Genomic DNA, 27,396 nt, shown 5'->3' with positions numbered 1-27,396 from the left:
CATCAATGGAACACGCCACTACGAACTCACCCTGCATGAAAAGGTCATTTTCCCTTGCATGTTGGGAGAATCCTCTACTTACAGGATAGAGTACGTGAATTCGACGTGTATGTATGCCATTCCCCATAGTCTAAAGCAGCATCGCCCGCTTACGTATAACATGATGAAATGCTGGATGTCACAGAAACTTGGCTAGGCAGTCTGCTAAGCCAGTACAAACGCGGGGTATTTATGATTAATTCATCGACAGAGCAAGGAGGAGAATAGAAAGCCTTTGCTGACGTCAGGAAGCAAATGCTTCTTGGCTGTCATATAAGGTTATCTTCGATTAAGCCTGGTTGGTACAGTGAAGAAGATTGCTAGGCTGGGCATGTTTAACTAGAGGTTTAACGTGCTTAAGGTCGTGAATATTTCTGACATATGTGCATTTGGGGCATTTAAAAAGTCTCACTATTTTTGGAGAAACGCCAGAATAATCTCACCTGCATCGAGGTTATTCAAGAACCAACCAACAGATTCGCAGGATAGGTGGTGAACATGTCGTGGCAGGTCAATACTCTACCCCCGTTGTAATCGATACTGGACACGATTCGGGCTATTTAAGCTGTGTCTTCAGCTCCAACAATCCCCATTTCCGACTACTACAGACCATCTCAGTTATGGATATCTCCGGCTACGCCTTCATTATCGGTGGTGGTAAGTAGCCAACGTGATGGTCCCCAGATGCCTAGCTCACTTTATCAAGGAAGCGGCATCGGACGAGCGTGCAGCATTGGACTTGCAAAGGACGGTGCAGCCGGTATTCTCGTCGCCGACCTGAGTCTCTCTGCAGCAACCCAGGTTGCAGTCGAATGTAAAGCAGCGGCCACTGCAGCGGACTTCAAAGTCGAAGCACTGCAGATTGACGTGACCAGCGAGAGTTCCGTACAGGATGCGACGGAGCACATGCTGGCCGCCTTTGGGGGGATTGATTACTGCGTTAATTGTGCAGGGGTAGGAAACCCTCAACCTTGTCCAAATAAGCTGAATCTGACTGACTGACCACTTTCCAATACAGATCGGCGTTGAAACCCCCGGCGCCATCGCCGAGGCCGATATTGCGGAATTCCGGCGCTTCCTGAAGGTCCACGTCGATGGGACGTTTCTGGTAACCCGCGCCGTTTCAGCGGTGATGAAACACCAGGAGCCTAAGCAGAATGGCAGCGCGGGGTCCGGACGAGGCTCATCGCGCGGGTCAATTGTCATCTTGGGCTCTGGTGCTTCGCTCGTGGCGACGCCCGGCGTGGTCCAGTATACAACGGCCAAGCATGCCGTGCTAGGGTTGGCGAAGAATGCGGGTGAGTGGACTCCGCCAATTAATTGTGCTGGGCGATTTGTTGATTGGATCTGCAGCTCTGGATAATGCACCGCATGGGATCAGAGTAAACTGCGTCTGTCCGGCGTGGACGGATACTCCGATGGTCGACAGGGCCAAGGAGGGTGGTGTTCCTGTAGATGCGCACGTCCAGAAATTGGTCCCGCTGAGTCGAATGGCTACAGCAGAGGAGGTTGCTGATGCGGTTATTTTCTTCTGCAGTCCGCGGTCCAGCTATGTGACGGGCTGTGGGTTTGTTATCGACGGGGGTGCGACTCTGAGTTGTGCTCGCTAGGGCTCTAAGCTGATTTTATTCCAATTCATATCCCTGTAGTCTGACTGTCTGCAGTCAGCAGGAATGAAATGGCTTAGGGCACAGTCAGCCTTCTAACCCATAAGCGGACTGAAAATTTCACTAGATTATATCTTTGAAGTGTTAAATAACGTGTAGTTCAACTCATCTCATATGGTGAGCGCCTCAGGCACATATCCGCAGGCAACAGCAGGCTGCAGCCCCACAGTGGCCCTAACCATCTTCACTATTTCCGGATATAAAATGGAAACCCAAGCCCCTTTTCAATGATATAAAATCACGGAATGCAGCTTTGTATAACCACGAGCGTCTACTTAGCCTTCCCTCCTCGCGTTCTTCTTCCTCTCCATCCGGACGAAGAGAACGAATCCCATTCCCTCTCTCGGAAAACGCCACAAGGAAGATCCTAACCCGGTGCAAACGCATTGGAACAGGGGTCAGCGTTACGCATGTCTTCATGGCAGCGCTGGCCCTCGTTATAGCCCAGGTCCAATCACCTAGAGATTCGAAAGAAGACGCACGCGAGTTCCGCTATGTCAACCACAGCATGATCAACCTTCGTCCGTACTGCTAACCGCCATCGTGAATATCATAGATAGTTGAATAGTCTAGAAATAAACAGTAAAGTTTTCAAGGGGGTATTTTAAGTAGTCACATTCAATTGAGCCTGTGTGTCTTTGGCGTAGCGCTAAAAAGGCTGTAAACTACTGCTAAAGTATATGTAGTTGGCCAACCAACATCTCTACCTAACACCGATGCTGCATCCGGTGATACCCATTCTGCTCAAGAATCTGGGTATGTCTATTGATCGTTATGGATAGCTATTGTCCGGTTGGCAAACCCGCCAAACGCCTCTTCACCAGTCACCGGGGTAATCGAGTTCGGCAGATCCTCACCATCACTATTCCGATCGTCAACAGTCTTGGCCTTGGTCTTCTCGATCCAAGTCTGCGCCGTCTTGAACTCGCTGTCCGCTGTGCTCTTGTCGCCAGCATCAAGCGCATCTAGCATGGCAATCAAGTGCTGGCACGCAGTCGCCCATTGCATCGCAAGGATCGACCAGGGCGCCACGTCCTCGGCGAACTCCTTCATGGCCATGCGGGGAAGAACATCAGGGAGCGTTGTGAGAAGTTCAAGGCGGCTGCGTAGCGCTTCAGTTCCGTCGTTTTTGCGATACTTGTAGTGGGCTTTAGTAGAAGCGTTACGGGCAGCCCAGAAAGCCTCAATGTCCTTGTTAAGCTGGGGTGAATGGACTGCAGGCTCGCGGTATGGCCAGTATTGGTTAAGGTCAGTGAATGCGAGGACTGCCTCGTGGACGCTTCTATCGGTGCCTGTGAGCTCCAACAGAACGGCATCCATTGACTTGTTGGCGTTGTACGCCGGGCCGTTCCACGTGTAGTCGGCGTAGTTGGCAAGAGACAGCATCGAGGCGTATGCCTGAGACATCGGATTCGAGGTGAAGCCTATAAGATGCTCGTAGAGGTCGGAGTCACGGTCAGTGAGCGGGTTGAGGAAGAGGCGGTTGCGATCGCCGTCGTTGACGGGGAAGTTATCCCAGATGTACAGGTTGTCGGTAACGTAGGTCGAGGCGGCGCGTGATACACTCTCAACAGTCACATTGGGACTGAAGACTCCTTCCCCGGTCCACTGGACGCGAATTTTCTTATTCAGCTTGGTGCCAAATTCTTCCTTATAAGGGTCTGGTGCGCTGCCGGCGTAGTTCGTTGGAACGGTCTGGAGATCTTTGAGGTTGTTTGGCTCGATGTACTCCTTCTGGACACGGTTCAGATAGTAAGCTTGGGCGTCAGCGATCCAGCGATAGTCGTCCGTTTCTTCCCATTTCTCGCTGTCCGAGTCGCAGTGGAACTCTAGAGGGATATCGTCGAGAGCAATATAGAAGCTGTGGACACCGAGATCGCGGATCTGGTTGAACTTGGTTGCAGTAGCGTTGAAGTCGTCATCAGATGAGTAACAGAGGTCCAGGCCAGGTGAAAGAGCGTAAGTGAAGTCGACGTGGTGTTCGTTTGCGCCGTCGACAAGCTCCTTGAGCTGGGAAACTTCGTCGTCGCCATAAAGAGTACGCCACTCGTTGCGGAGGAGCACATCATCTTTCGGCGTATAGATATAGGTGTTCATCTTGTGCTTCCCGTAGAAAGCAAGCTGGTCGAGACGTGCCTGATGAGACCAGGGGACGCCGTAAAACCCCTCGATCGAGCCTCGAATCTCCATGAGCGGCCAATCGCGCACCTTCACACCTGGAACATTGTCATCGCTGACAAGTTGGCGAAGGGTCTGTGATGCGTAGAAAGTACCACGCGTGTCCATCCCATTGAGCACAATGCTCGGCTGGTCCTTATAGCTGCCCGATGCGAGGACATAGCCTTCAGCAGCGAGGCCTTCTGCAGATTTACCCGTGAGTGCCTCAGCGACGTCGGAAGCAACCTTGTCAGTGCCAACGACAATCTGCGTGCCACTATCTGTAGGCTCGGACGAGAGAACAGCATTGCCGCCAGCAGAGTCCACAATTGCCTTTACAGCATCGATTGTGGCAGAGTCCGTGAAATTGCCAGTTACAATGGTGACATTATCGTTGAGCGAGATGTCTGCGCCGGACGAGGAGATTTCCTGAGGTGGCGGCCACACTGCGGGGAGTTGGCCCTGGTCCCTGGTGTCAATGCCATTGACAAGAGCTGCCCAGAGATACGTCCAGTAGTAGGGATAAAACATGGTGGTTGAGGATGAAACCCTTGAAGGTTGTCGAAGCTTTTATGGGCGCGTTTGTTTGTTGGGGGAGGCGGCGCCCCTTGCCTGTTGTTGACAAAATATCCAGGCAGCCACAGCACGTTACAGCGCCACGGTGTAGAAGAGTAGCAATACTAATGCTCTGGAGTGCTACTGAGCGTTGCAACAAGCGCAGAGGGTCGTATTGAACCCCGCAGTTCGATCGCTTAAATTGCATGAATCGCCTCAGATCTGCATCGCCAGGCACGCTAATCAGAACCCCCTCACGCTGCTACAACCAAGATAGCTAAGCGAGAACAACTATAATAGTTGGAGCAGTTGGTCTTCGGAGCTAATTCTGTTCCATGTAACAGCAACGACATCTATTCAATGTGTCATGGCTCTGCCAAAGGCACCGACAGCAACTAACGCATGGAAGGCAATCCAAGACTGAGATTGGCAGTTGCAGGGGATATACAAAAGTGAACATCAACAACAGGTGAAGAATTATCAAAGTGAGCTTTTTATGTATGGATTCTATAATCTCCTCGCAGCAAGAACAGGCCGAATCTCGAATCTCCCGTTCTTCTTTTTAGCAGCAATCCCAGTGAGATATTTCGCTGCCTCTTCTATCCGTTCATACAATGCCTCATCACCGACGACTTCACCTCCACCACACAGATCAAATCGTTTCCGCTTATGACTATACAGAAACGTCATCCCCGTCCTCTTCTCTTTACCCTCAACCTCCCATCGCTCCCCCTGGACCTGCTGCATACCAGAATCAGAACTTGCATCTGCATCTGCATCCTCCCAGCAAGGCTGCGGATCCACGACCACAAACAGCACGTCCAAAACAGTATACCACTTCAGCAGCTCCGATATTGTCGATACATCTCCGTATAGAAATAGGTCGGCGGAAAAAGCAATCCGCGCAGTATCAGGGGCGACACAGGCTTTCTGCCCTATCAGATCGGGCTCGGTGAGTCGGTGGATGGGGTCGTTGTAGAAATCTGCCATCTTGTCCACGGGGATGTACAGTGCGTCTGTTAGGGAGTTGAAAGGGCGGGTGAAGATGTAGCCATTGTCATTGTCATTGCCATTGCCATCTCTTTGCTTGTGATTGAAATATCTCTGGCCTTGGATATGGCTACGGGTATGGATATGAATACCCTGCTTCTGTATCCAAGCCAACGCAAGCTCGCGCGCCTCCTGGCTCACGAAAAACAACGGAATATCAACCTGGACATGGTCGAATAGGTCATGCCGGAACTCGAGAAACAGATGCACGTCCTCGTGCTGCCCCCACGCTTCGTCTGATTTCTGGAGTGGGCGTGGCTGCCAGTATCCCGTTTTCCACGGGTATAGCGCTGGTGTGTCGTGTTTTGGGAGGGCTTCTTTCCATATCATGGTGCGGAGCTCGGGAGGGAGGTAGGGGAATTGGTGGAATTGGGTGGTTTCGGTCATGGTGTATAGGTGGGAAGTTGACTTGCTGCAGTGGATTAACTGATAGAATGGCTGTCTGGGTCTTGATGGTAATATTTTAATTTGATAATGATTCAGGCAGACAGCAGCTGAGCAGTTCACGAAGAAATTTTAGGTATATTTATAAAGGCGTAGATCTACTTCACTACTTAATCTCAAAACAAATTTAGGTCAATTTCTACTATATATACTGCCAATCAGCTTGTAGTAGATTCGCCCCGTTGTGACTGGAACGATACTTACTATCTCTATCTACATATGTATTCACCCATCTTACTACGCCACCTCCAATCCCCGACTCTCCAAATACTGCGCCGCAGTATCCGCAACCGCACTCTCAAACGACCGGAATTTCATCCCAAGCACCCTCTCCGTCTCGCTCGAATCGTACGAGATGGGCAGTTTAGGCAGCGCGCCCCGCGAGAACGTCCCATTAGCAACTGCCTTGGGGAACGCCTTCTCCACAATATCAAAGGTATTGAACGCCTCAAGGGTCGTGCATGCACCAAACGAATGCGGGGTTCCACACGCAGAATCAGCAGCGGGATCCAGCTCGAGAACACGGAGATGCACGTCGGCGACGTCGTCGATATGCACGTACCCCCCGTGAATCGGCATGCCGATTTCTGTACCCAGAATGCTGCCGAGAAGGTACCCGTTCGAGCTGTTTTGGAAGAGAAGCTCAGTTCCCTCGCCGTCGAGGAGGTCGTTGCGGCCGAAGACGTACCCCGGGAAGATATGCGCGATGCTGAAATGGGGCTTTTCTTTGGCGATGAATTCGTCTGTCGCATTGAGCGAGATTATCTTGCCCAAGACGTAGGCCTCGAAGGGGCTTGATATCGTCTCTGGCGGGGCGGTGATGGGGATGCGCGTCGCGCCGGTGGATGTCACGGCTGGGTCAGGATTTGGCGCAAGGTTGGCGACGATGGAAGAGGTGATTACCAGTCGTTTCAGAGTTGGTGTTTTGAGGGCTGAGCCTAGTAGATTTGGGATACTCTGGACGGTGGGATTGTAAATTTGCGTGAGGGGGTCGTACCCCGGGACTGGGACCGGAGTACCGACGTGTAGTACATAGGACACGCCCTTTAGGGCTTCATCGTAGGCATTCTCAGCGCTGATGTCGGGGATAAGGACATAGCTGAGCCGGTCTCCTGCGTTGAGTCCTTGGATGGCGGGGCGAGATAGGACCTTTTGGGCTTTCTCCTCTGAGCGTGCTGCGAAGCGCACCGTATACCCTTTGCGGAGGGTTTCGAGGAGCACTCGGAAGCCGATTAGACCTGTGACGCCGGTAACAAGGACAAGGGATGTCATGGTGCAGTAGATGTCAGTTAGAGTGTTGAAATGGATAAGTTGAGGATTTTGAAGCAACTTCCAAGTCGTCACGCCATACTCCAACTTTCAGCTGAGCTGAGGCCGTCAGCCGTCAGCCGTCAGCCATCAGCACTAACCCCATAAGCCACTACGCCTATCCTACCTCTGATCATATTTCCGGTTTGGTCAATAATCCCTGACCTCGACGATCTAAGCCAACGTCGCTTGACACACCCAGCTCGTCATGGGCAGTCCCAGGATAAAAGGGTTACATCCGAGCCGAAGGGATTGAAGGACATACGTAAAGGTGAGATCCTTTCTTCTCCCCTCCCCCACCACTACCACTCTAAGGCCAGAATCTCAGCACGCAACGCAAGGGATCAGAAATCGCCGAATCTGCAGGTCAAATCACAAGACGTGCATCTGTCAATGCACGTCGGAAAATACGCCCTTCCTCGTTCTTTGCGTCGATCTTTGTCTATCTAGGAGTGGGGAAGGGTGGCTGGGTGACCCTCTTCCCAGGAAACTGAAGGCTTCGAGGGTACGCCTAACCCTGCCCTAGCCCTGCGGTACCTGGATAGGTCGTTGGCAGTCCCTAGATGACGTTCAGATCGGACGACAGGTCCTCAAGGGCAGGTGGCAAGGTTTACAAGAGAGAGAGAGAGAGATGTTCCAAGGTTGTGACTAGGTTTGGGCAGATTATCCCAGCGTAGCGTTGCGCTTATATCCTTGTTGGATATAGGCAGTGTGGGAAGATGAATCTGGGTGATCAGCCAGCAATTCGGAGGAATTTTGCATGGTGCTGATATTCCGTGCTATCTGCAAGATAATGCAAGCACCACCACGAGATCGAAATCGCCGAGAACCCTCCGCAAGTGCACCTGCATCGATATAAGCAAGGGTGGTCGACCATCGGAATGCTCGCTAACTCAGTCTCAGACACCCCGGTGGCTGGGTTGCACAAAGACTTGTCTGGGCACTGGGCGCAAAAGGGATTCGACGCCACCTGCAAAAACGTTATCGATTGCCTCAAGAAAGAATGCGGAGGCTCTCAGCCCCTCGATGGACAAAGCAAGGAGGGGCTGGGACGCCGGCGTATCGATAAGATAGGAGCCTGGTTGGCTTCGGTGGGCTATCCGGATCGACAACATTAGCAGGGATGTCTTTCACTTGCTTGTGACAAACGCTCCGACTCAACGTGGATGACCAAAATTTGGATAATCAAAGAAACCTCCACTTCAAGGATGAAGGTCAACACTCAGGTGGGAATAAGATGTCTCAGCCTCAGGCAGTTGCTCAGGAACACGGCGTTGATTGGTGGACGCGCACCTGTGACGCGTGTAGACGCGTTACGCGACGCGTTCGTGTTCTAATATTGCCTCTTTCGGAAGCGACCCATGGGACCGTTGGATTTGCGGAAAGAGCGCCGTTGAGGACAATCAGTAGAACCGTGACCGTTGAATATAGCTACGGGATAAGATGTGTCTTATAGGCGTCGGGGTGCCGTGTTTGCAGGAGAGGTATACCTTGGAAAGGAGGATGGGAGATGGGATCCAGGTACTGAGTCCGGAGTAGAGGGAGTGAGACCTCAGACCAACCACCCGGACACCTTGGTGGACTAAGCTGACACCCTAATTTAGAACCATTGTTTAGATTTCCAGTCTTTGAGCCACAACACTGTTTGCATTGGGGAAGTATCATAATATTGTAGTATGTTGGTAGTGTCGAGTTACAACCTGCTATCAAGCCATCCGCAAAGACATCTGCAGGCAATTGGGGGTGCATGCAGTCTGCAGTCTGCATGATGTGGTGCAGCGTCCCACAGCGGAACGGCCCTTGAGACTGTCTGGTTACTGCGCTGTGCAGCCGATCAGCAGGATGGCCGGTGTCTAGGAGATTTACAAGTCCTTGCGTCGCGCACCCTCGAGGGCGCCTCCTTTTCTCCTTGTCTCAGAGCACGAGGGGCGACACAGATGATGTACTCAGGCCCTCGAGGCCTTCATAACCAGCCCATGCCCCTGTTGTAATGGAGTAGAAATCGAGGGCGAAGGAGCTGAGGGAGAATGAAGGAAGAGTCCATCCCATCGTTCTTTCACAATCCTTGAGAAGAGCGACCATTGAGCAGTACTCCATACTCCATACTACTCAGCCTGATCTATTCTTACATCCAGTTGAATACACGTGTGCAGCGAGTCTTTATTGTGTGAGCCCATTGTGCTGGTGGCGCTGTGCTGCATGCGGCAATAAGCCCAACGGTGGCTCCACTCTCCTTTTTCACATTAACTTATCGCTCCCGCCTCTCTGCCCGTTTCCTCCCAACAACCATCTCTCGTTTCATCGCTCCTCCATCACCAACTGTCGTCCACGCTTCGTCGCGTCCTCGGAGCCAGTCCATTTTGAAGCGCTGGCCTGGGTTTGCTATTTACACGTGTTTTTATCCCGTCCGCTCGCTCCCTGCTCCTCGAGAGCCCTTCCGGCGCAAAAAACCACCCGCTTGCGCAGCGCACAAACAAACACCCCTCCACCATCGCTCGTTTCACCCCAACAAGACTCTTCCATCACCATAATCCTCTCCCAGCGCAATATGTTGCTCCCATCAGCGCTCCCCTGCGATCTTCGTCGCGCATCGCGCTTTACTCCCATTCGCATGTTTTCAACACCACCGCCATCCGATGACGACAGCAGCCTCCCAGGCAACGGCCTGCTGGGGACCTGTCGCGCTCTCCAGTCGCTCCTGAACGGCTCACCAGCGCCGTCTTCGCGTAGTGCGAAATCAGCACGTCTCCAAAGCCCGCTTACATTCCAACCTACTCCCCCTTCTCCCGCTTCGTCGCGCAAACAAAAGCGCACCCCTAAGCCTTCATCCTCCAAGCTTCCGTCGCCCAGGCCATCTCGAGGGCCTAACAAGCGACGACGGAATAGCTACGAAGAAGATCTCAACACAGATACCGTCTGCGACTTTCATTCGCAATCCAACCCCTCCACACCCAAACGCCGCCGACACCTCCCTTACGAGCTTCCTCTCGGTCTCTCTCAAACAGACTTTTACTCACTTCATTCACCACCTGTCACACAATCTCCTCCATCACCGGCAAAACCAAGCCAGCAAGATGAATCTTTAGGGTTACCACCGTTTGACCCCGACGCGGCTCTCCCCTCCATCGAGGAATCAGATGAGCCGGCAGCCGCCACAGATAGTCAATCATGGTCAACAGACGACGACCAGCACCTGGTAGAGCTGGTCCTAGAGAAATTCCAACTCTCCAAGCGAGACTGGGACGATTGCGCTCGACGCATGGGCAAGGACCACGCTAGCGTCGGCCAGCGATGGCACGCTCTCGTTGGAGAGGGAAATGTCGGCCTACGACGAGGCCGGCGAATGGTACGCAGTCGCATCCACAAAGATTGGATGTAATTGTCTTTATTACCGGTGTTTTCTCAAGATTTTGTCGCTTCATGATACCTCTCTGTTTATGTATACTCTTTCCGATGCACATTTATCATGGCTGTATTTTTTATATCGTGCTTCGATAGAGATATTTTTTTTCTTTGTCTTTTCCTATCTGTTCATTTTTCTCCCGAGTGGATTACCCTACTTTCTTAATCTCCCACCCTTCTGAGACTGTATTATCTACCTATTTGCCTGCGGGTTTGACGCCTTCTCTTCTTTCCACACTGGATTGTGACTGTGTTATTTATTCACTTTTTTTAACCGAGACTGGACATTATTGTATCATTTACCCTGCATCTACCAATCATACTTCATTCTGGATCTGGACTTGTTGGTTTTCCCGTTGTACAATGGTATATACAACTTTGTTTCCACTGTTATATTTATTGTCGATCTTGCATGTGATGCTATCTACCTACGAGTTTAGTTTAGTTTGCTAATCCATGCTTTGTATATTTATATATTTCTGGGTCTTGCTTCATTTTCCCTAGTAGATACTACATATATATATATCGTAGTATGGCTCAAATCAACCACCAAGATAATACTAGAAGACAAATTTACAAGCTGAGGGGTCTACGTAAATATACGGTGACACCAGGTAGCAGGTACGCTCATTACTATGCGATGGACAGTAATCGTGAATAAGAAGTACGTTGCACTTTACGGGGTGGAAGTACACTACAAGTATCAAGTATCAACGCCGGACACCGAGCTCAACCAGCAAGCAAGGAACGAGCAGATAATGAATGTCAATATCGCCTCATGCAACCAACCATCTATCCACCAACCTTTGGATTGGTGCAGTAGACTAGAATCTGTTCTCATAGTTAGCACCTTGCGGGTAATGCTTAAATAGCGGGAAAGAATGACATACCGAATCTCATAACTGCCTGCCCGAGTCATGTACCGCACCCACTTGACAGAACTGTAATTACTCTTCTCAAACACCTTCAAGTACCGCACCAGTAGCCCCGAGGATGTAAACATGAGCAAACTGAAATTCAGACTCAGCGGGGGCCGCGACCAGGCCTTTTGATTCGTCATGCTCGTTAACGTCGCTTCGGCTGTAAGCACGAACTCGCTGCCTCCTGAGAACCGAGCAATCTTCCACACGATGTTGTTGTGCTCGGGCTCGTACTTGGCACGGCCCTGCGAAGTGCGCTCGGTTGTCTTTGCTGTGTTGAGCGGCGTGGGGATACGGATGACGACGTTCGTCGCGAAGAGCTTCGAGCTGTAGTTCGCCTTGATGGCGACGCTGTACTCGACCTTCGTGGTGCCGATCTCGCGCACAATCGGGTGCACCTTGAACGGCAGATTGACGTTCTCTGTTGCGCGGTACCGCATTAATTCGAATTCCCCGTCCGGCGGCACAAACGAGATGATACGGTCTGCGTCGAACCGGCCCAGCTTCACACACTGATGGAACTGGCAGTCTTCTAACGTGACGCTCCCTGCCGCAGCCTTTGTCTTCGACGACGACCCTCCTATCTTCGAGCCCATATTTGCTCCGCCCGTTGAACTAGACCCCGGCCCCGCGGCGTCATTATCAAGCAGGAGCCGGTCGTTCAGCCCGAACTTGCATTCTGGTGTTCCGGATAGGTATGCCCGCATGACAATCTGCCCGTTTACGTCGGCGCGCAGGACCGTCCCTGTTGCGGACATGAGCAGGTTCACGTCCTCGATTACGTCGACAAAGGCTTCGTTCTTGCGGTATTTGACGTCGGCGCGACGCCAGGATAGTGCACCCGTCGCTTGCTGAGTTATCCGTGCTGAGTCGGTGGGGTTATTGGCAATTGCGGACTTTACCCCCTCCGTCGTAATGTACATTTTTAGGGTGTCCGTTTCGGTGTTCTGGGGGTACCCGAAGTCGAGGATTTCTGTATACCGGGTCCATTAGCAATGCTATTCAATATACAAGAGGATGCGTCTCGACTGCAAAAAGAGAGAAGGACTAAAATGGAGAGGGACGCACCATCAAGCAACTCATAAATCAGAACAAAATTATTCTTCACGGCCTCCTCGTCGAATTTCCCAAAATAACTCTTCCCCAACAGCACAAGCCGGTACAGGAACTCGAAGACCAGCGCAGCGTTCGCATTGCTCTTCGTCACACCGACAATGTAGATGTTCTCATGCTTCACATGGCTGAACGTCGTCGAGCCCAGGGTTAATATCGGCGACCGCACTTGGGGGTTGGAGATGACCTGAATGCGGAAGATGTCTGCGAGGCGCGGGCGGCAGTCATTGCGAAAGGAGCGGAAGATGAGATTCTCGCCCTTTTGATTGAAGATTAAGATTCCGGAGAGCATCGTGTGGGTGTTGGGCCAGAAGGAGAGGGGGGAGGTTAGGAGGTGGAATTGTAGACTCGTCGGGGGTTTGGTTTAGGGAGAAGTTCCCGCGATCGGCGACGGCGGAGCTGGAGCTCTACGGACGGAACCAGCACCACCACTCCAGTTTTATATCAGACGCTAGATCTATTAAATACCGGTCTTTATATCAGATGTTGTATTGAATTACAATTGGTATAGATAGATACAGGACTTGTACATGAGATTATTCTTTTGTGCATGGTTGACGCAATCTAGCCAGTCACGTAGCTCGCATAGATACTGGGCCAACACCGATGACCCCGGGCAGCTCTAGTAGGCATTCCCCGGGGGCTCTCGAAATAAAACAAAAATGGTATCAAGATAAGACATGATCTCATACGCCGAGAATCAGGAAGGTAAGCAGCAGAAGTTCAAGAGTCGCTAATACAGAGTCGGGATTAAAGTAAGGGTATAGGACGAAGTAAGTGGAAGAGGTCGAGAGGCAGGAAGGTATTGATGCTCATACACCACTGCTCTCCGGCCGTGTGCCAGGGCGGGATGGGTTACCCTCGCTCGGCACGATACCGACCTTGGGATCGGGAATTTGAATATCCAGCGACATGTAACCTGTCCGCCGCAGACTCCAAATACGAACCCCGTCCTTTGCCCCGACCTCCCGGTTCCACTTCTCCAGCCAATCTTCCAACCGTCTCAGGTGGCTCTTAACTCCTGGCGCTCCCAGATCCTCCCATATCCAGCCGGTGATCAGACCGATCGCGCCGTCAATCCAATTGCGGAAGCTGTACGGGTTAAATGCGCTGATAAGCTCATCGTTTACCATCGCAATGATCTTCCGGAACTCGTGCTCAGGCAGTAACGGGTCCAGGATCTCCGGGTACAGATTGGAATACGTTGGGGCAAGGTCCCCCTTGACCATCCAGTCTCGCCGAACTCGAATGATGCGCGTCGTCATGTACTCGTCTGATCCAGGCGGCACATGCGGGTTGATATGCGGGAAACAAGGATGGGCCGGGCCCCAGGCCAGCTCCTCTGCGACATCAGGCTCGTTGGGCGCCCCGGAATTCGACGGAATCGACGCTATTTGCGTCTGAGACCGGAGAGAATGCTGAGACTGGACATGTCGTGGAACCTCTGTCCCCAGAGAGTGAGTGGGTCGATCGACTGGAGCCTCCATATCCAGGGGGATATCGTCGAATGTGCCGCTTTGCCTCTGCCCTCGCGGCACCGCAATGCTAGAGCGACCGCTCTCGGACTCTTGCTGGCTGCGCTCTACCACGAGGCTGTTAGGCGACGGGGTCAGTCGGCTGCGACGCCGCTCTGGGATCGTTAAGAGAGGGAACGCGTCTCGGTGCGATTCGAGAGGAAGACTCTCGCTCGATGCCTGTAGCGGATTGGGTGCTGCTACCGGTGTATTGCGTGGGACGTAATTGACCGGGTTGGCGAGTCGGACGGCCGGGGGGCGCAAGATGTTTGGCGCAGCCCAGCGTTTCTGCAGGCGTGAGGACCGAGTTCGGGAGGGAGGTGCTTCTGTTTCAACCTCCAGACGTTCGAATGAGGGTGCGGACGTGCGCGTGCAACTGAATTGAGCCTGGGGAGACTGGAGAGTAACGCGCGGGGGCGGATGCGATGGAGCAGGCTCCTGAATCTGGGGCGATGATATGATAGGGAGGTCACGGAATTGCCTGGACTGGGCCGTTTTCGCTGGCGAGGGCGGCCGGATGGCAGAGGAGGGTAGAGAAGGGGAGGGAGGGGACGCCGTGGTGACGGAGAGTGGGCTGGACTGGCAAGAATGAGGACGACGAGCGAGAAGACTCGGAGCAAATAGTGAGGGTCGCGGGCGGCGCTGATTGGCGGGCGGCGGGCGAAAAGGGGCGCGCGGACAAAGGACAAGAAATGATCTGAGCTCGACATCCACGCAATCTTACAGATTTAGCCAAACACCAAGCGAGCGAATTTCCATCGGAGTATCGAATTCAACGATTGTGAAGAAAAGAGGGCAATGAACGACTGGGGGTGTGGAGGAGGAGTGTCAATAGAGGGGATCGAATTGATGCATCAACTCGGCCCTACACATTGGGAGAAAAGAAAAGAGAGACGGGGCAGGTTGGGCAGTTGGGCAGTGGGTAGGGAGCAGGGAGCAGAGATTTTATGAATATATTCGATCTCTTTAAATAACAATAATCTCTCAAGACGAAACATCCCCAGGTCCAGCCTCTCCCGGCCGTGACCGGGCTTGCCTCACCAGCATTAAATAGTAAATATTAGCCCCAAGTAAGGATCCAACTTTACTTAAATCGGGGAACTAGTCTTAGCGCCCCAAAGCTCCGGGCACAGGCTTCTCCGATGACTTCACGGCGGTTCGAAGGGATGGCTAGATCGGCAGCAGGCGGGCCGTATCCCGAAATTGCGACTGGCTTCGAGGACTTGATCACATCTTTGGAGCTGGTCTGTGTTGGAAGTAGCCCCGAAGGCTGAAAGCCGCATTACTACGTATTACTATGTGGTCGTAGTCATATTATGTAGGTACTGGTCCGTAGTTCCGTACTCGATCGTGAAGATCGACTGTGCGGGTATAAGATTAAGTAAATAAGGGGGTTGAGTCCGTGTCTCATCGCTAAAACATTACAAAACAAACAGGAGGCCGACAACCCTGAAGAACGTAAGACATTGTGCCAATCGTCTGTCATACGAGCCGATTGACGCTTTTATTGGCCTTGGCTTGCATCCGCCGCATGGCCTCCCGATGCAGCTCGCTCATGTCGCCTCGTTGCATTCCTTCAGCGATCTTGTCCCCAATCATGCCCGGCGACGACACATTGCGCTGTCCTAGTTGGTAGAATGGTGTCGAGCTGCGCTCGCCAGGTCCCATCGGTGTGGGTGACGCTAACTGGCCGCCGGTGGTCAGCTTGAGCGGGTTGCGCTTCTCCTTGAGATCTTCCCGGACAGACTCCCGCCAAGCTGCCAGAACTGCTGGAGAGTTTGCTCTCGACGGCACCCCACTGCTACTCCACCTCTTTGGCGTCGAGGCTACGTCTATTGGTGAGATCGGGCTACCCTGTTGGTGGAGCATTGTCCGGCGCTGAGACAGGGGGATATCATCGTCATCCTCTTCAGCTATTGGGAAGGTGGAGGGGTACCGCGCTGAATAGTCAAGGGTTGACTGAGCGGTGCTATGTCTTGCGTAGGGATCGGTTGGGAGGGACACCGACGACAGTCGATTTCGCATCATGTCCTCGCGTACTGCAATCAGAGGTGCCGGTCCTTTCCATTGAGGTTTTGTTTTCTCACTTTCCTCGTAACCCTGCTCGGCAGGAGCAGCATTGGGGAGCAGCGTTTCCGAAGAGGTAGTGACAAGGTTACCCAATTGTGGTTGCACAGCGGGAGGCAAATTCTGAGCCAGGCTATGCGATGAACCAACAGACAAGCCGGAGAGGCGCCTCGGTGATTTTGATCTCCTCTTTGTTTGTGAACCCGTTCGAGAGTCATACGGGAAGTTTTCTTCGCTTGTTTCCTGTCCGGGTGCGACGCGGGGTTCCACGGCTGGAGGAGGCTGCGCGTTCAGTGGCGTTTGTAGTAATTCCGTCACTTTGACTGGTGCTGCAGACTCTTCTTGCTCAGCTGGGCTTGATCGGTGCTCTTCAAACGGCTCAATTGGTTCCAGTTCAGGGATCTCGGCATCCGTCAGGTGCTTCGCCCACTCATTCATGCGGTGGGCTTGGATAACTCTTGATGTATGCTTTGGGATTTGCTCAATGGTCTCTGCGTTTAATCGCTTCGGTTCCTCTTTTTTCTTTTCGGGCTTTTCACTCGAAGGGGGTTCTTCTGGCTTCTTAGCGGCCTCATGGCCCTTTTCTGCGGACTCCCCCTCACCTGGTTCTGTCGTCGATTCCTTGTCCGGTTGTAGAGCCTCTTGAGCGTTACCCTTGTTCTTGGACTCGCTAGCTTGGTCCATTTCTGTAGGCTTTTCCGTTGCTTGGCCGCGCTCGTTGCATTCACTTGTAGTTGCTTCGCCTTGTTGCGTTTGTGGATTGTCCTTGACAGTGTCTGAATGCTGCTCGACCTTTTGTGTATCCTCTTCTGTCATCGCAGGCGCTTTCATGGAGTCTCCCAGATGTTGAGCTTCAGCATCAACTTGTGCTTTCTTTCCACTCTCAACTTCTCCGTTGCCGCTTTCTTTCACCGCAGGTCGCTCGGTGTGGCGTGTTTCCACATTTGACGTGCATTCCTTGGAAGCAACCTCCTTGTCCTGCGGTTCCTCCGGCTTAGGGCTTTCCAGTACCTGTGGTGCTTCTTCTTTTACCAGATTTGCTGCGCTTTCACCATTTTCAGGTTCACACTTCTTGTTGCCTTCTTGACTGGAAGTGCATTTCTCCGTTGGAGCTGCTGGTTGCTCCTCATCCAACATGGCTTGGTAGTGGCTGTCCCCGGCAATGGTATGGCAATTAGAGTCTACGTCGTTGACGTCATCTGCAACACCTATCGTAGACATAGAATCGTCACGCGCTATCAGTTCTTCTTGAGATTCTGAGAGATACTTCGTGTTGCTCTTTACGGACGCTTTTCTGGATAGCATCGAGAGTCGTTTTGAGTAGACGGACATCGTTTCCGAGCCCACGATCGCGGTCACGCCAGAGCTCCTGTCGTCTGCCACTGCCATGTTGTGCAAACATTTGGGAAGGCCTCCACCTGGCGCCTCAGTATCGGGGCTAGGATCTGCATTTCTGTCTGTCTCATCGACATTGTCTTGGTTCTGGGGTTTGGTGTCTCCGGTGGCGTCTGTAGATGTATCGCAATCCCCTTGTGCCCTGCACTCAGAGCAACGATAAGAAACCACAGAGTCCGAGATACTTTTCTTTTCACCCACATCGTCCTTTAAGTTTCCGTCATCGGTACGGCCCGTTTGTGAACCAGCTGCTAGTTCGGGGATAGCTGTCGAGGTTTCAGATGAGGCTACATTGTCGCCATACTTTGCTTCCCATTCCATTCGCTCTTTCATATTATGCTCCTCGAGTCGTTTCGCGGCTTCGGTTTCGGCTTCGTCTTTCTTCCTCTGCTCTTCTTGGCGCTTCTCCTCGTCTTTCAATCTTCGCTGGCGGACAACTTTCCATAACCTTAATTGCGAGATGACGCCCATGACAGCCACAATCACGACGACAGCGAGTTCAACCTTCATGTAACGAGTGACGGGGTAGGTGTTCGTCCCCAAAGGGAAGATATCATCATTCAACGCTGCTTCTAATTAACTTGGGCTCTTGCCAATTTAGAGCGACTACTCACCCCAAAGGTAAAGCCAAAACTCTTTTAAACCAGCTTTGCTATAACAGTCGATTCCCAAGGCGATAGCCGTACCACCAGCTATTGATGTTGCGCCGATGAGCCCATAATCACGGGTGTAGTGACTGAAAGAAACAGCATAAAACCCGACGGAAATTGCGCCAATGAATCCTGCTTTTGCATCGGTTGCCGTTATAAGTCCACCTGATTTTGTGGAAAGCAACCACATGCTCACGCAGAAACCTCCTAGTAGACATCCGAGTCCTTCGGCTAATTCCTTGAAAACAATGGCAAGTGCTCCGAATGTGATTCCTGTGAAGAATATCGCTACCAGATATGCACCTTGGATTGCATCACGGACCGGGGGGCTCATCACATAAACGATGAGTACCTAAAAGAATAAATCATTAGATTCGTTATTCTATTTAGGTAGTGTGGTCCTTACTGTTACTCCTAGGCTGGTTAGGAAGGCGGAAGAGAGGAAAACTTGCACCCTAGAATAGTATAAGTAAAGTGACTTCGAGAAAGCAGGATGCGATTTGTTACCAGAGATTCCTGACTCCAATCAGCGCCAGAATGGCGCCAGTAGCCAGGAGGATAAAGCCACCGACACCAAGAGCAGGTGTGACAGCTGGTTTGACAGGTAGCTGTCCGGGTGCAGTTGCGTTGGTTTCATTATCTATAAGCTGTCAGCAAAGGCAATATTATCAACACCGAGAAGAGCGCAGGGCGCTCACTTACCTTCGTCTACATTTGAGCTTTCCAGAGTCGGTACTGGTGTTGCAGTCGCGGTTGTTTTACTGGTCGAATTCCCTTTGTCTGTTGCATTGTTCGTCGCATTCGTGCTCGTTGCATTGTGAGAATCCCCGGTATCATCCGTGTCCCTCGCACGCAGGGCGCCATATTCAGGACGGTCAAGGTAAGGAACCCGTGCCACGAAGGCAAGCAGGGTTGGAGATAGACAGGCGACCAGTAGGATAACGAAATAGACCTTCATACTGACAGCAGGCACGGAGAGGGTTGGGGAAATAGTCGCGAAACCGATGCGAAGATACAATGCCGGCCTTGGAGTTTTGCAAGATTCTCCTCAGATCCCACTCCACATACTTCTTTGCCCAAGCATGAGCCAAACCAAATAACTCAAGGAGTTGATTGATTAGTGGTTCGGATGACAGCCAAAAGTACAAAAACGTGGCGTGCTTGGATACTCGAGAAGGATACCTGCAGCTTTGTACCCACTATGCGCTTGTAGACATGAACTAACAAAAGGGGGCAAACGAGAGGAAAGAAGAAGAAAACGAGGATTGAGATTTGGCGTAGAGTAAATACATATTTGACGCCTAGCCCGGAGGTAATCTCCAGAATTTGAATTCTTGGAATAATCGGTTTAACCCAGATTAGAGCTCACCGTCTGGGCACAGGTTTTGGGGCGAGAGAATCGGATTCAGATTAGGAAGATAGACTCGGTGCATGGAAGATGTGGGCTTACCCACCCGGGGCTTGTCAAGGAATGAAAAAAAAAAAAAAAAAAAAAAAAAAAGGAAGGAAAAAGGAAAAACAAAGTAAAATCAAGCGACTGGAAAAGGGAAAGTGTCATACGCTGCCCATCGCAGGTGACGACGATTGGATAGCGCGTTCTTCTCTGAGCGTGTCTCAAGTATCGATCACACCGGTTGGTTAGTCTCGACTCTCGTAATGCATCCGTGGAAAGGATGAGTCCTCTTGCTTCCTTGATGACACCCAATCAAGGGAATTGATGGGCAGAGGTCCGATGCGTTGGACCCTGCGAACGCCGGAGACTTTGGTGTCCTCAGAAGACAGAATCAAACATGGGACATCGTTGTTTGCTCGAACAAATCCCGGTCACCTCGCCGCGCAAGCCCGCCACTTGAGCTGAAGACACGCATGAGATGGTTTTCGATAGGCCGTTCCAGGAATCGCAAAGGCAGCCGATAGGATTACCTCAATAATATTGCCGGCTCAACCAGACGCTGCACTGACTGCACTGAATGCACTCAAGCTGACTTAACTTGGTAGTTGGTACGTATAAACTGGCGATCCTGATCTTGGCCGACTGCATTGACCAACGATCATCAAAGTGCGATTGCGCTAGCAGCACTAGGCCGTGTGCGTCAGAGCGCTTCGTGTGAGCAGCTGCCGCAGGCGACACGTCTCATTGACTCCCATTGATGGCTTGTCCTGAACGGGGATGATTTGGCTCGAGCGATGGAGAACAATGCCCATTGGGTTCGCTCCCTGTTTGCTAAATATTGCGTTCTCACTGGTCCAGAGCAACTGCCAAGTTGTTTTTTGTTTTTAATCAGGGGTCTTCCTTGTGTCACCAGCCAGTCAAAATCACCCAACTCCTTGGACCTGCATTGGAGGGTTTTGGGGGGGATTTGGGGGGTTCAGGGCCACGGTTCCTGTGAAGCCACGAAGATGAACAGTGGCTCCTTCACGGGCTTCTGATTCTGAGGTGTCAACATGACGTGCTGGGCGCTGTCAGCGAGTCCATCGTGTGGACAATAGAGGCAAGGCGAGAGCAAGTCATTTCGCGAGCCAATAGTCCAATGCACGAAATAGTGCGGTGAGGAAAGTATAAATGTTTTAGAGATAGATAGACAATAATACGCAGTGTCATGACGAGGATATTATTATTAATTCTGCGAGGGGGCCCGCGAGCTACGATAAGTGTGACACTCGTCCCCAAACCGGGAATTGTGACAACTCATATTAAGCTTTTCTGGCATTTGGAGTCGCAAGCCCAGTAAACCGAAGGCTCACCTGATAAGTGCATGCGTATCGAGGCCGACTTTGAGATGAGACACTGCGAATTCATTCCGAGTCGCACAGGGAGTCCAATGCAGCATATCGCAAAGTGTGGACAGCTGAAACCAAGGCACGGCGAAATCCCATACCCGCTGCACGCTGGTGAATGGCGTGCGTTCGCGAGCAGGCCTGGATTCCTTGGATCTGATTCTGTGTTGCAGAAGCACCGAGATGGAGGTTCGAGAACCGTGGAGAGGATGGAGCTGCCAGGTGGTCTTGCGGCCTTATGGATGACCTGATTGGCTCCGGGACTCTGGGTCACGTGAACATTGCTGCAATCTGGCCGTCGTCATTCATGATTCGAGCGGTCCGACAGCTCCAAACAAACCCCCTAAACCTGCCAAAACCATAACAACCGCGCGTCTTTCTCTCGACCCAAGTGCATCATGTCTGCCTTCTCCTCGTCATCGCTGCGATCTTTTCAGCGCGCTGCTCCTCGCGCTGCTACACCCGCGCGCACATTCACCACTTCGCCCGCGCGGTCTATCGCCCGCATGAACATCACCGGTCGTCTCGGTGCCAATCCAGAGTTAAGCACTTCGCAAAATGGCCAGGAATATGTGAAATACTCAGTGGGAACAACGAACCCCACTCGAGATGGCCAGACAAGCTGGTTTCGCGTTGCGGCCTTCGTGACGGATGCCCAAAGGGAGTTCCTTTTGCAGGTGCCAAAGGGGTAAGTGCCTATATTGCGGTGGTGATATTGTACAATGTGCGCTTGCTAATTTCCTGTGTGTAGCTCCCTCGTATCTGTCGATGCCACGGCAGCCAACAGCAAGTATACCGATGATAATGGGAAAGACCACTACGCCCTCAGACTCGTACAACGTAAGCTATTTCTTCTTTTCGCTCCTCCCCTTGTGCGAAATCTTGAATCGGTGTATATCTATCTTTTCGGGTATGGCTAACCCATCTTTTCTTCCTAGGCCACTTCGAAATGCTTTCGCGCTCCCAGGGTGCCAAAGCCGACGCGGGTCAATCGGAGTAAGCTCTTCTCAACATAAGCGTGTCTAGATACGACCCCAGTCAACACTTCCATGCGGCGGCTTGGCTTGGTTAATACCCTATTCCCTGATCCAAGTGTGGCTCGAGTCGTAGCGGAATTGAAGATTCTGTGATATCCGACTATTTTCATATGTCATTATGGCGTTCATTCAGAACCCTTGTATTCTTTACCAGTGTTTGGCACTCCCATATCCACAATATATTACATCCTATCGAATACTATTTCATTAAAAAAATTTCCCATACTCGCGTCCGAAGTTTCTGACCATAACATCAAACTCTCCGATTGGACATGCATCACCAACCGGCTGATCCTTCCAGAGAGGACAAGGATCCCCGGGAGATTTCCTACCCGGAGTAACCTTTTAAGAACCCGGTTTGACCTGTAGGGTATCTAGATTTATTAACACGGCTGAACACTTACGTCTTAGACTCTCGGAGAGTTGGCGAGCGGCTAGTAAGTACTTCAGTAGCTCACGAGCCACCCCAGTCAGAAGCTTACCGACGCCAATTGGGTCGCGATTCCAGACACAAACGTTCGGGCATTCATTCTCCGGTCTGGGGGCCAGCTCAGTTTGTATGTAGGGTTGGGTGTTTTAAGAGATACGGCGTGGAGTTGGTACGGTGTAAGTTCGGGAATACTTAAATTAAACTAGGTTCAGCCATTATGGGGTAAAGGTAAAGAGGAAGAAGGTTTGTATTAAATTACACGCATGTATATATCCATGAGAGGATGGGAATTCGAAAACACAACTAGAAAGAACTGAAGTACATAGTGTACCGGGGTATAATGACTATTGCATATAGAGAAGAAGACGACGAAGAGGAAGTGAAAATGAAAACAGAAAAGTATAAGATATAGGCGAAGTAGGGAAGGTAGAAAGAGAACCTAACCTAGGTACTAGGGCCATTTCTTCTTCCCCCCGCTGGATTATTGGTTCATATCTGCATTTCCCTCTCTTGTCTGATGACTTGCTTGACCCTAATCAAGTCTGCCCGCGGCGGCATAAGCTCGATATCCATACTGTCGCGGCTCATGGTAGTACTAGTTCCAGCCCAAGCGTTGGTTGAGATTGTGTTCGAGGGGATGAGCAGGTGCAGAGCTGGGCGCATCGCCTCTCGACGGGCAGGGAATGAACGGCTGAACCAGGAGAGATGGGTCTTCAGCCATCCCTTCTTAGGGGATTGACCAGAAGATGCAGAAGCGGAGGGTGAGGCTCCCTTCTCGAGATCGTTGTAGTCCTGGTCGGATATTCTTGATGCGTGGTATAAGTCTTGTCTTTGGGTTGGTTAGCATATGGGTACATTGCATTGGTATGAGATGGACGCCACTCACCGAGCCTTTTTATTCTTGTTCCCGGAAATTAGCTGGGCTCGGCTGCCGGTAGATCCTGAAGCCTCTCGCGGAAAGCTTCCGGTCGAAGAAGTCTGTATAGGGTTGAAGCAGCGATCCAGGCCGAAGGGTCGGAGGACCGCGCGGTAAAGCCGGGATGCATCCTTTCCACATCCGAAGAAGATAAATGTCATGAACCCCGCCGCAATTGGAGTCCAACGGTCGTAGAACACCTTGCCCTGGGTTGGAACCTTAGTTATCTGACTCCACAGGTGACCATCGCCGTGGAGGTTGGAGAACGAGAAAGCATGCCACGGCAATGATGCCTCTATTTGCACGTAAACCACGTAAGCCTGGACCGGGGTGATGGCTAAAACCATGATGAAGGAGAGGAAGAATAGTCGTAAGAACCTCGACTTGCTCAGCCCGGAATGCGCTGCGCGGATTATTTCATTGAACTGGTTTCGATACCGCCTGAGACGCAATAGCACAAGACCTGGGCAAAGTTAGGAAATAACCCTGGCATTAAGAGTCGGGGCCATACTCACCACAGTAATAACTTGCAATAAGGCAAATGAGAAACGGCCAGATGTAACCCAGTGCGAGGCTGACCCAGCTTTCGTCGAGGCCACTGACACAGCCAGATATCGCAAAGATAAAGTATCGGTTGCCTTGGTATACTAGATGCAGGAGCGCAGCAACGATAGGAATGATCACGCAGAACATGGTTTCCATGGCACGGTTTCTCCAGCGCTGGTGTTTGTTCGGGACAAGAGTCGTTCTGCTGGTGTCCAGCACAGAGGCGAGACTCCGGAAGATGCAAACCAGACACCCAGGAACAGCAACGTATGAAGCCACCAGGAGCTTCACTTGAATATCACAAAGGCCAACACCATCCCACCAGTTGTCAACATCATCCGTGGGCCAAATGAAAGCATTTATGATGTTGAAAAGGTTGAGGAGAATATACCATCCCACGAGGGAGGCAGCCGGGAAGTTCCTGTTCTTCCAATGCAAAGCTAGGGGTGGTACACTGGCCAGAATAGAGAGGGCAGAGAGGGTCTGCATAACCACGGCCTCAGTAGAGCGATGCATGGAGGTTGAGCCCGTTGAGCTCATGTTGGAGGCCGAGTATAGACTTGGAAAGATGAAGCCAGAGGATAATGTGAAAACCAAGTTCTGGCGCGATGTTTGCTTCCCAGATAGAATCCAGCTTCAGGAGGAAGATGGAGGCAGGTTAAGAACGAGACACGATGAGCCAGCAACATCCTGTTAGGAGGAGATGGGAGACATAGCTAGGGGAAGTCGAATAGAATAGCAAATGACTCCGAGACAGAGTTGTCGAGAATAACTGTGTTTTCTCAATAAGTTGAGTCAATCACCTATGGCCTGACACTTTCAAGTCCAGAAATAATGGCAACGGGGGAGGCGGGTAGTGTTATACGCGCTCGAAAACGACCTGGGGCTGCAGACAGTGGGTTTGTCTCAGTCGATCAGACCCTGTAGCTCTCGCACATCATCGACAAGAGCTCTTTGATGAATAAAGAAGTCGCAGTGTTGCAGGGGGGCGTGGTAGTGCCGGCGAGCGAGTAGACCCATATACTTCCTAATTTGGGTGTCAATAGATCCAGATGCTCAATTGAAAGGTTTGGAACAGTGTCACCACTCTTGAACCCTCGACTCGCCCGGGCTGCCGTTTATCTTCACTGAATTCATGCTCATCTGATGCCCCTCCCCCTAGACGGGATTGGAACATCCGGCGGTCGGATTACATTCCACAAGCAAGAGCCCGATGCCTGTAGGCTGCAGGCTGGTTTCACGAGGCGACATCACGTTGCGTCTGGTATTCCGTGTTACTGGCCCGGATCCGCTTGCCATGACCCTTCAACGAGACACGCCTTGCTTTCGGACCATCTTCATCCATTCTGTCTATTGGGGCGCGACGCTACAGTGTAGAGTAGGAGACAGTGTGTTCAGCGGGTGACCGATCCGGCGCGTTGCAGGCGGTTTGCATGCGAGCTGCAAGGACTGGGACGGGTGGAAATTTGGAAGCCTCCCCAGTTGTTCCAGCAACCGAGTCGGGTCAAACAATGAAGCTGACATCCAGGTGCTTTGGGTCAAGGACGAGGGAGAGTGACAGCCAAGCAGCGCTGCAGATCGTCATCGTGACTCAAACCGGTTAGTCCACGCTGTCTCTGGCTCTCCCCACGAACTGTGGAGCTGAGCTGCCACGATCTGGTCCTCGGCCCTCAAGTTCCAGATTACTTCATAATCTCGTCCCTCTGCTCCCCGCCTTGATCTCGGGACTAAAACCATGGGTGCCTCTCTCTCTTTGTTCGCCTCCTAACACTCGCCTATGTCGACCTCCCCAAGCCCCATGAGCCTCCGCCATCGCGGCCTGGCCCGCGCTGCAACCATCGCCGAGGCACCCGAGCCCCAGCGCCGCAACTCGACTCTATCAGATTCTGTGTCCGAGGCCCGGAATACCATCCGCTCATCGACTGACGATCTATTCTTTCCCCGCGCTGCCAGATACCACGATGACGAATCTCCCGATGAAGAATCGCACTGGCAGTCCGCGCCGCTGGGCCTCGCGCTCCTTCCCGCCATCGCCGGCATCTTCTTTCAGAACGGGAGTGCGGTGGTCACTGACGTTACATTGTTAATTTTGGCGGCTGTTTTTCTGAACTGGTCCGTCAGGCTACCATGGTAAGTAGTTACAACCTTATATAATCCCAACTCTGTATCTAATGCGACATAGGGAGTGGTATCACTCGGCGCGAACACAAGTCCGTCAGCATGAGAGCCTATATGACCTCGAACCTCCATCGGGCCTAGACGCGACCGTGCCAGAGCCTACACAAGATACCCTTGAAGATGGATCAGACGCCGGTGAAGGCCCCAGAAGAGAACAGCGAACAACCAGCGTCAGCACCACAGCTATCAAAGAGCTTCATATCCACGAACTCGCCGCCCTCGCGTCTTGCTTCATCTTCCCTCTAATAGGTACATGGGTGCTTCACACAATCCGCGCCAAACTTTCCCGTCCCTCCGAAGGCCTCGTCTCAAACTACAACCTAACCATCTTCCTCCTGGCCGCCGAGATCCGACCATTTAAACACCTTCTAAGAATGGTCCAAACCCGAACTCTGCACCTCCAACGTGTCATCGCCTCATCGGAGGACGACGACAGAGACAGAATAGATGCAAGCGAGGTCCACGACCTCTCTAAGCGCCTCGAAGAACTAGAAGCCCACGTCGCCGAAACAGCAGCCTCCCGTCTTGCATCAAACAACAACAACCACAACAACAACAACGGTAACAACGGTAACAGCAACACCGATGAACCCCGCGAACTCACGCCGCAGGAACAAGAGTACACCCTCTCCCTCGTATCCCAGGCTACCGCCGAATACCGCAAGGGCTTCCAAACAGATATCGACGCCCTCAACCGCGCCGTGCGCCGCCACGAGAAACGCACCGCAGTCTCAGCCTACCAAACTGAGTCCCGACTACAACTCCTCGAGGCGAAAGCTCGCGACGCGCTTTCCATTGCGGCGGCCGCACAGCGCTCATCTGCGCAACAGCCTAAGAGTATAATTGCTGTAATCCTAGATTGGATCTCCACGGCCGTTCTATTCCCGGTTCATATTGGCATTTCGTTGGCGAGTTTACCGCTTCTTCTAGCCAAGCGTGGCGCTCTCGTTTGTAAGGATATGGTTCTGGGTAAAACACCCACGAAGAAGTCACCTGGTAATGCTGGAGGTGGCCGTGGTAGTGGCAGGACAAGCAAGGGCAAAGCCCCTCAGTCGCGCAAATCAGTATTATCGCAGCAGAGGCGGGCGAAACGGGAGTCTATCATAGAAGAGTGATTTTCGATTTGGGTTGTATTATTTGAGCGCGTTTATATCCCGGGCTTTATGAGCGTCGAGCTCTTTTTTTTTTAGTTTCCGACGTTACATTGTATATGGTCATTTGGAATATGTA

General features: G+C 51.9%; 11 protein-coding genes across 11 annotated transcripts; 4 read left to right on the top strand and 7 right to left on the bottom strand.

Moving 5' to 3' along the window:
* Positions 1-723: 723 nt before the first annotated feature.
* ASPVEDRAFT_132994 (SDR family NAD(P)-dependent oxidoreductase) lies at positions 724-1,649 on the top strand (the record flags this gene model as incomplete). Its single annotated transcript, XM_040806984.1, has 3 exons — positions 724-993; positions 1,058-1,337; positions 1,393-1,649. The coding sequence occupies 3 exons, from the start codon at positions 724-726 to the stop codon at positions 1,647-1,649; spliced, it is 807 nt and encodes a 268-aa protein (XP_040667933.1).
* Positions 1,650-2,296: 647 nt separating this feature from the next.
* Positions 2,297-4,537, bottom strand: ASPVEDRAFT_41649 (uncharacterized protein). The gene has a single exon (XM_040812398.1). It carries the CDS (start codon positions 4,392-4,394, stop codon positions 2,469-2,471), a length of 1,926 nt encoding a protein of 641 aa, XP_040667932.1. The 5' UTR covers positions 4,395-4,537; the 3' UTR covers positions 2,297-2,468.
* A 98-nt stretch (positions 4,538-4,635) lies between these two features.
* ASPVEDRAFT_41648 (2EXR domain-containing protein) lies at positions 4,636-6,006 on the bottom strand. The gene has a single exon (XM_040812397.1). It carries the CDS (start codon positions 5,853-5,855, stop codon positions 4,926-4,928), a length of 930 nt encoding a protein of 309 aa, XP_040667931.1. The 5' UTR covers positions 5,856-6,006; the 3' UTR covers positions 4,636-4,925.
* A 143-nt stretch (positions 6,007-6,149) lies between these two features.
* ASPVEDRAFT_132281 (uncharacterized protein) lies at positions 6,150-7,184 on the bottom strand (the record flags this gene model as incomplete). Its single annotated transcript, XM_040806905.1, has 1 exon — positions 6,150-7,184. One exon carries the CDS (start codon positions 7,182-7,184, stop codon positions 6,150-6,152), a length of 1,035 nt encoding a protein of 344 aa, XP_040667930.1.
* A 2,584-nt stretch (positions 7,185-9,768) lies between these two features.
* ASPVEDRAFT_132056 (uncharacterized protein) lies at positions 9,769-10,599 on the top strand (the record flags this gene model as incomplete). The annotated part of the gene is made up of 1 exon (XM_040806883.1): positions 9,769-10,599. The coding sequence occupies one exon, from the start codon at positions 9,769-9,771 to the stop codon at positions 10,597-10,599; it is 831 nt and encodes a 276-aa protein (XP_040667929.1).
* A 637-nt stretch (positions 10,600-11,236) lies between these two features.
* Positions 11,237-13,006, bottom strand: ASPVEDRAFT_150850 (AP-2 complex subunit mu). The gene is made up of 3 exons (XM_040808255.1): positions 12,611-13,006; positions 11,513-12,515; positions 11,237-11,453 (listed from the first exon to the last, which is right to left on the bottom strand). The coding sequence occupies exons 1-3, from the start codon at positions 12,945-12,947 to the stop codon at positions 11,447-11,449; spliced, it is 1,347 nt and encodes a 448-aa protein (XP_040667928.1). The 5' UTR covers positions 12,948-13,006; the 3' UTR covers positions 11,237-11,446.
* A 461-nt stretch (positions 13,007-13,467) lies between these two features.
* On the bottom strand, positions 13,468-14,736 carry ASPVEDRAFT_131692 (uncharacterized protein; the record flags this gene model as incomplete). The annotated part of the gene is made up of 1 exon (XM_040806850.1): positions 13,468-14,736. A coding segment is annotated over one exon (1,269 nt), but the record flags the coding sequence as incomplete, so codon positions are not given.
* Positions 14,737-15,651: 915 nt separating this feature from the next.
* Positions 15,652-19,239, bottom strand: ASPVEDRAFT_131793 (uncharacterized protein; the record flags this gene model as incomplete). The annotated part of the gene is made up of 5 exons (XM_040806860.1): positions 15,652-18,197; positions 18,246-18,633; positions 18,688-18,736; positions 18,789-18,873; positions 18,984-19,239. 5 exons carry the CDS (start codon positions 19,237-19,239, stop codon positions 15,652-15,654), a joined length of 3,324 nt encoding a protein of 1,107 aa, XP_040667926.1.
* Positions 19,240-21,457: 2,218 nt separating this feature from the next.
* Positions 21,458-22,780, top strand: ASPVEDRAFT_28773 (single-stranded DNA-binding protein; the record flags this gene model as incomplete). The annotated part of the gene is made up of 6 exons (XM_040810150.1): positions 21,458-21,747; positions 21,811-21,899; positions 21,998-22,055; positions 22,508-22,533; positions 22,662-22,702; positions 22,733-22,780. 6 exons carry the CDS (start codon positions 21,458-21,460, stop codon positions 22,778-22,780), a joined length of 552 nt encoding a protein of 183 aa, XP_040667925.1.
* Positions 22,781-23,408: 628 nt separating this feature from the next.
* Positions 23,409-24,504, bottom strand: ASPVEDRAFT_132409 (pheromone receptor; the record flags this gene model as incomplete). The annotated part of the gene is made up of 2 exons (XM_040806913.1): positions 23,409-23,905; positions 23,958-24,504. The coding sequence occupies 2 exons, from the start codon at positions 24,502-24,504 to the stop codon at positions 23,409-23,411; spliced, it is 1,044 nt and encodes a 347-aa protein (XP_040667924.1).
* Positions 24,505-25,786: 1,282 nt separating this feature from the next.
* On the top strand, positions 25,787-27,281 carry ASPVEDRAFT_133353 (uncharacterized protein; the record flags this gene model as incomplete). The annotated part of the gene is made up of 3 exons (XM_040807025.1): positions 25,787-26,118; positions 26,171-26,727; positions 26,785-27,281. The coding sequence occupies 3 exons, from the start codon at positions 25,787-25,789 to the stop codon at positions 27,279-27,281; spliced, it is 1,386 nt and encodes a 461-aa protein (XP_040667923.1).
* Positions 27,282-27,396: the final 115 nt, after the last annotated feature.

This window comes from Aspergillus versicolor, assembly GCF_001890125.1.
Source record: "Aspergillus versicolor CBS 583.65 unplaced genomic scaffold ASPVEscaffold_5, whole genome shotgun sequence".
NCBI lineage: Eukaryota > Fungi > Ascomycota > Eurotiomycetes > Eurotiales > Aspergillaceae > Aspergillus > Aspergillus versicolor.
The sequence above is the reverse complement of the archived record's forward strand: the minus strand, read 5'-3'. Positions and strand labels throughout refer to the sequence as shown.

Coding starts and splice junctions, on each gene's coding strand:
- ASPVEDRAFT_41648 (XM_040812397.1), bottom strand. CDS start 5,855: ATGACCGAAACCACCCAATTCCACCAATTCCCCTACCTCCCTCCCGAG.
- ASPVEDRAFT_150850 (XM_040808255.1), bottom strand. CDS start 12,947: ATGCTCTCCGGAATCTTAATCTTCAATCAAAAGGGCGAGAATCTCATC. Junction 12,516..12,610: donor GATTTATGAGTTGCTTGATG/GTGCGTCCCTCT, acceptor CCCGGTATACAG/AAATCCTCGACTTCGGGTAC.
- ASPVEDRAFT_41649 (XM_040812398.1), bottom strand. CDS start 4,394: ATGTTTTATCCCTACTACTGGACGTATCTCTGGGCAGCTCTTGTCAAT.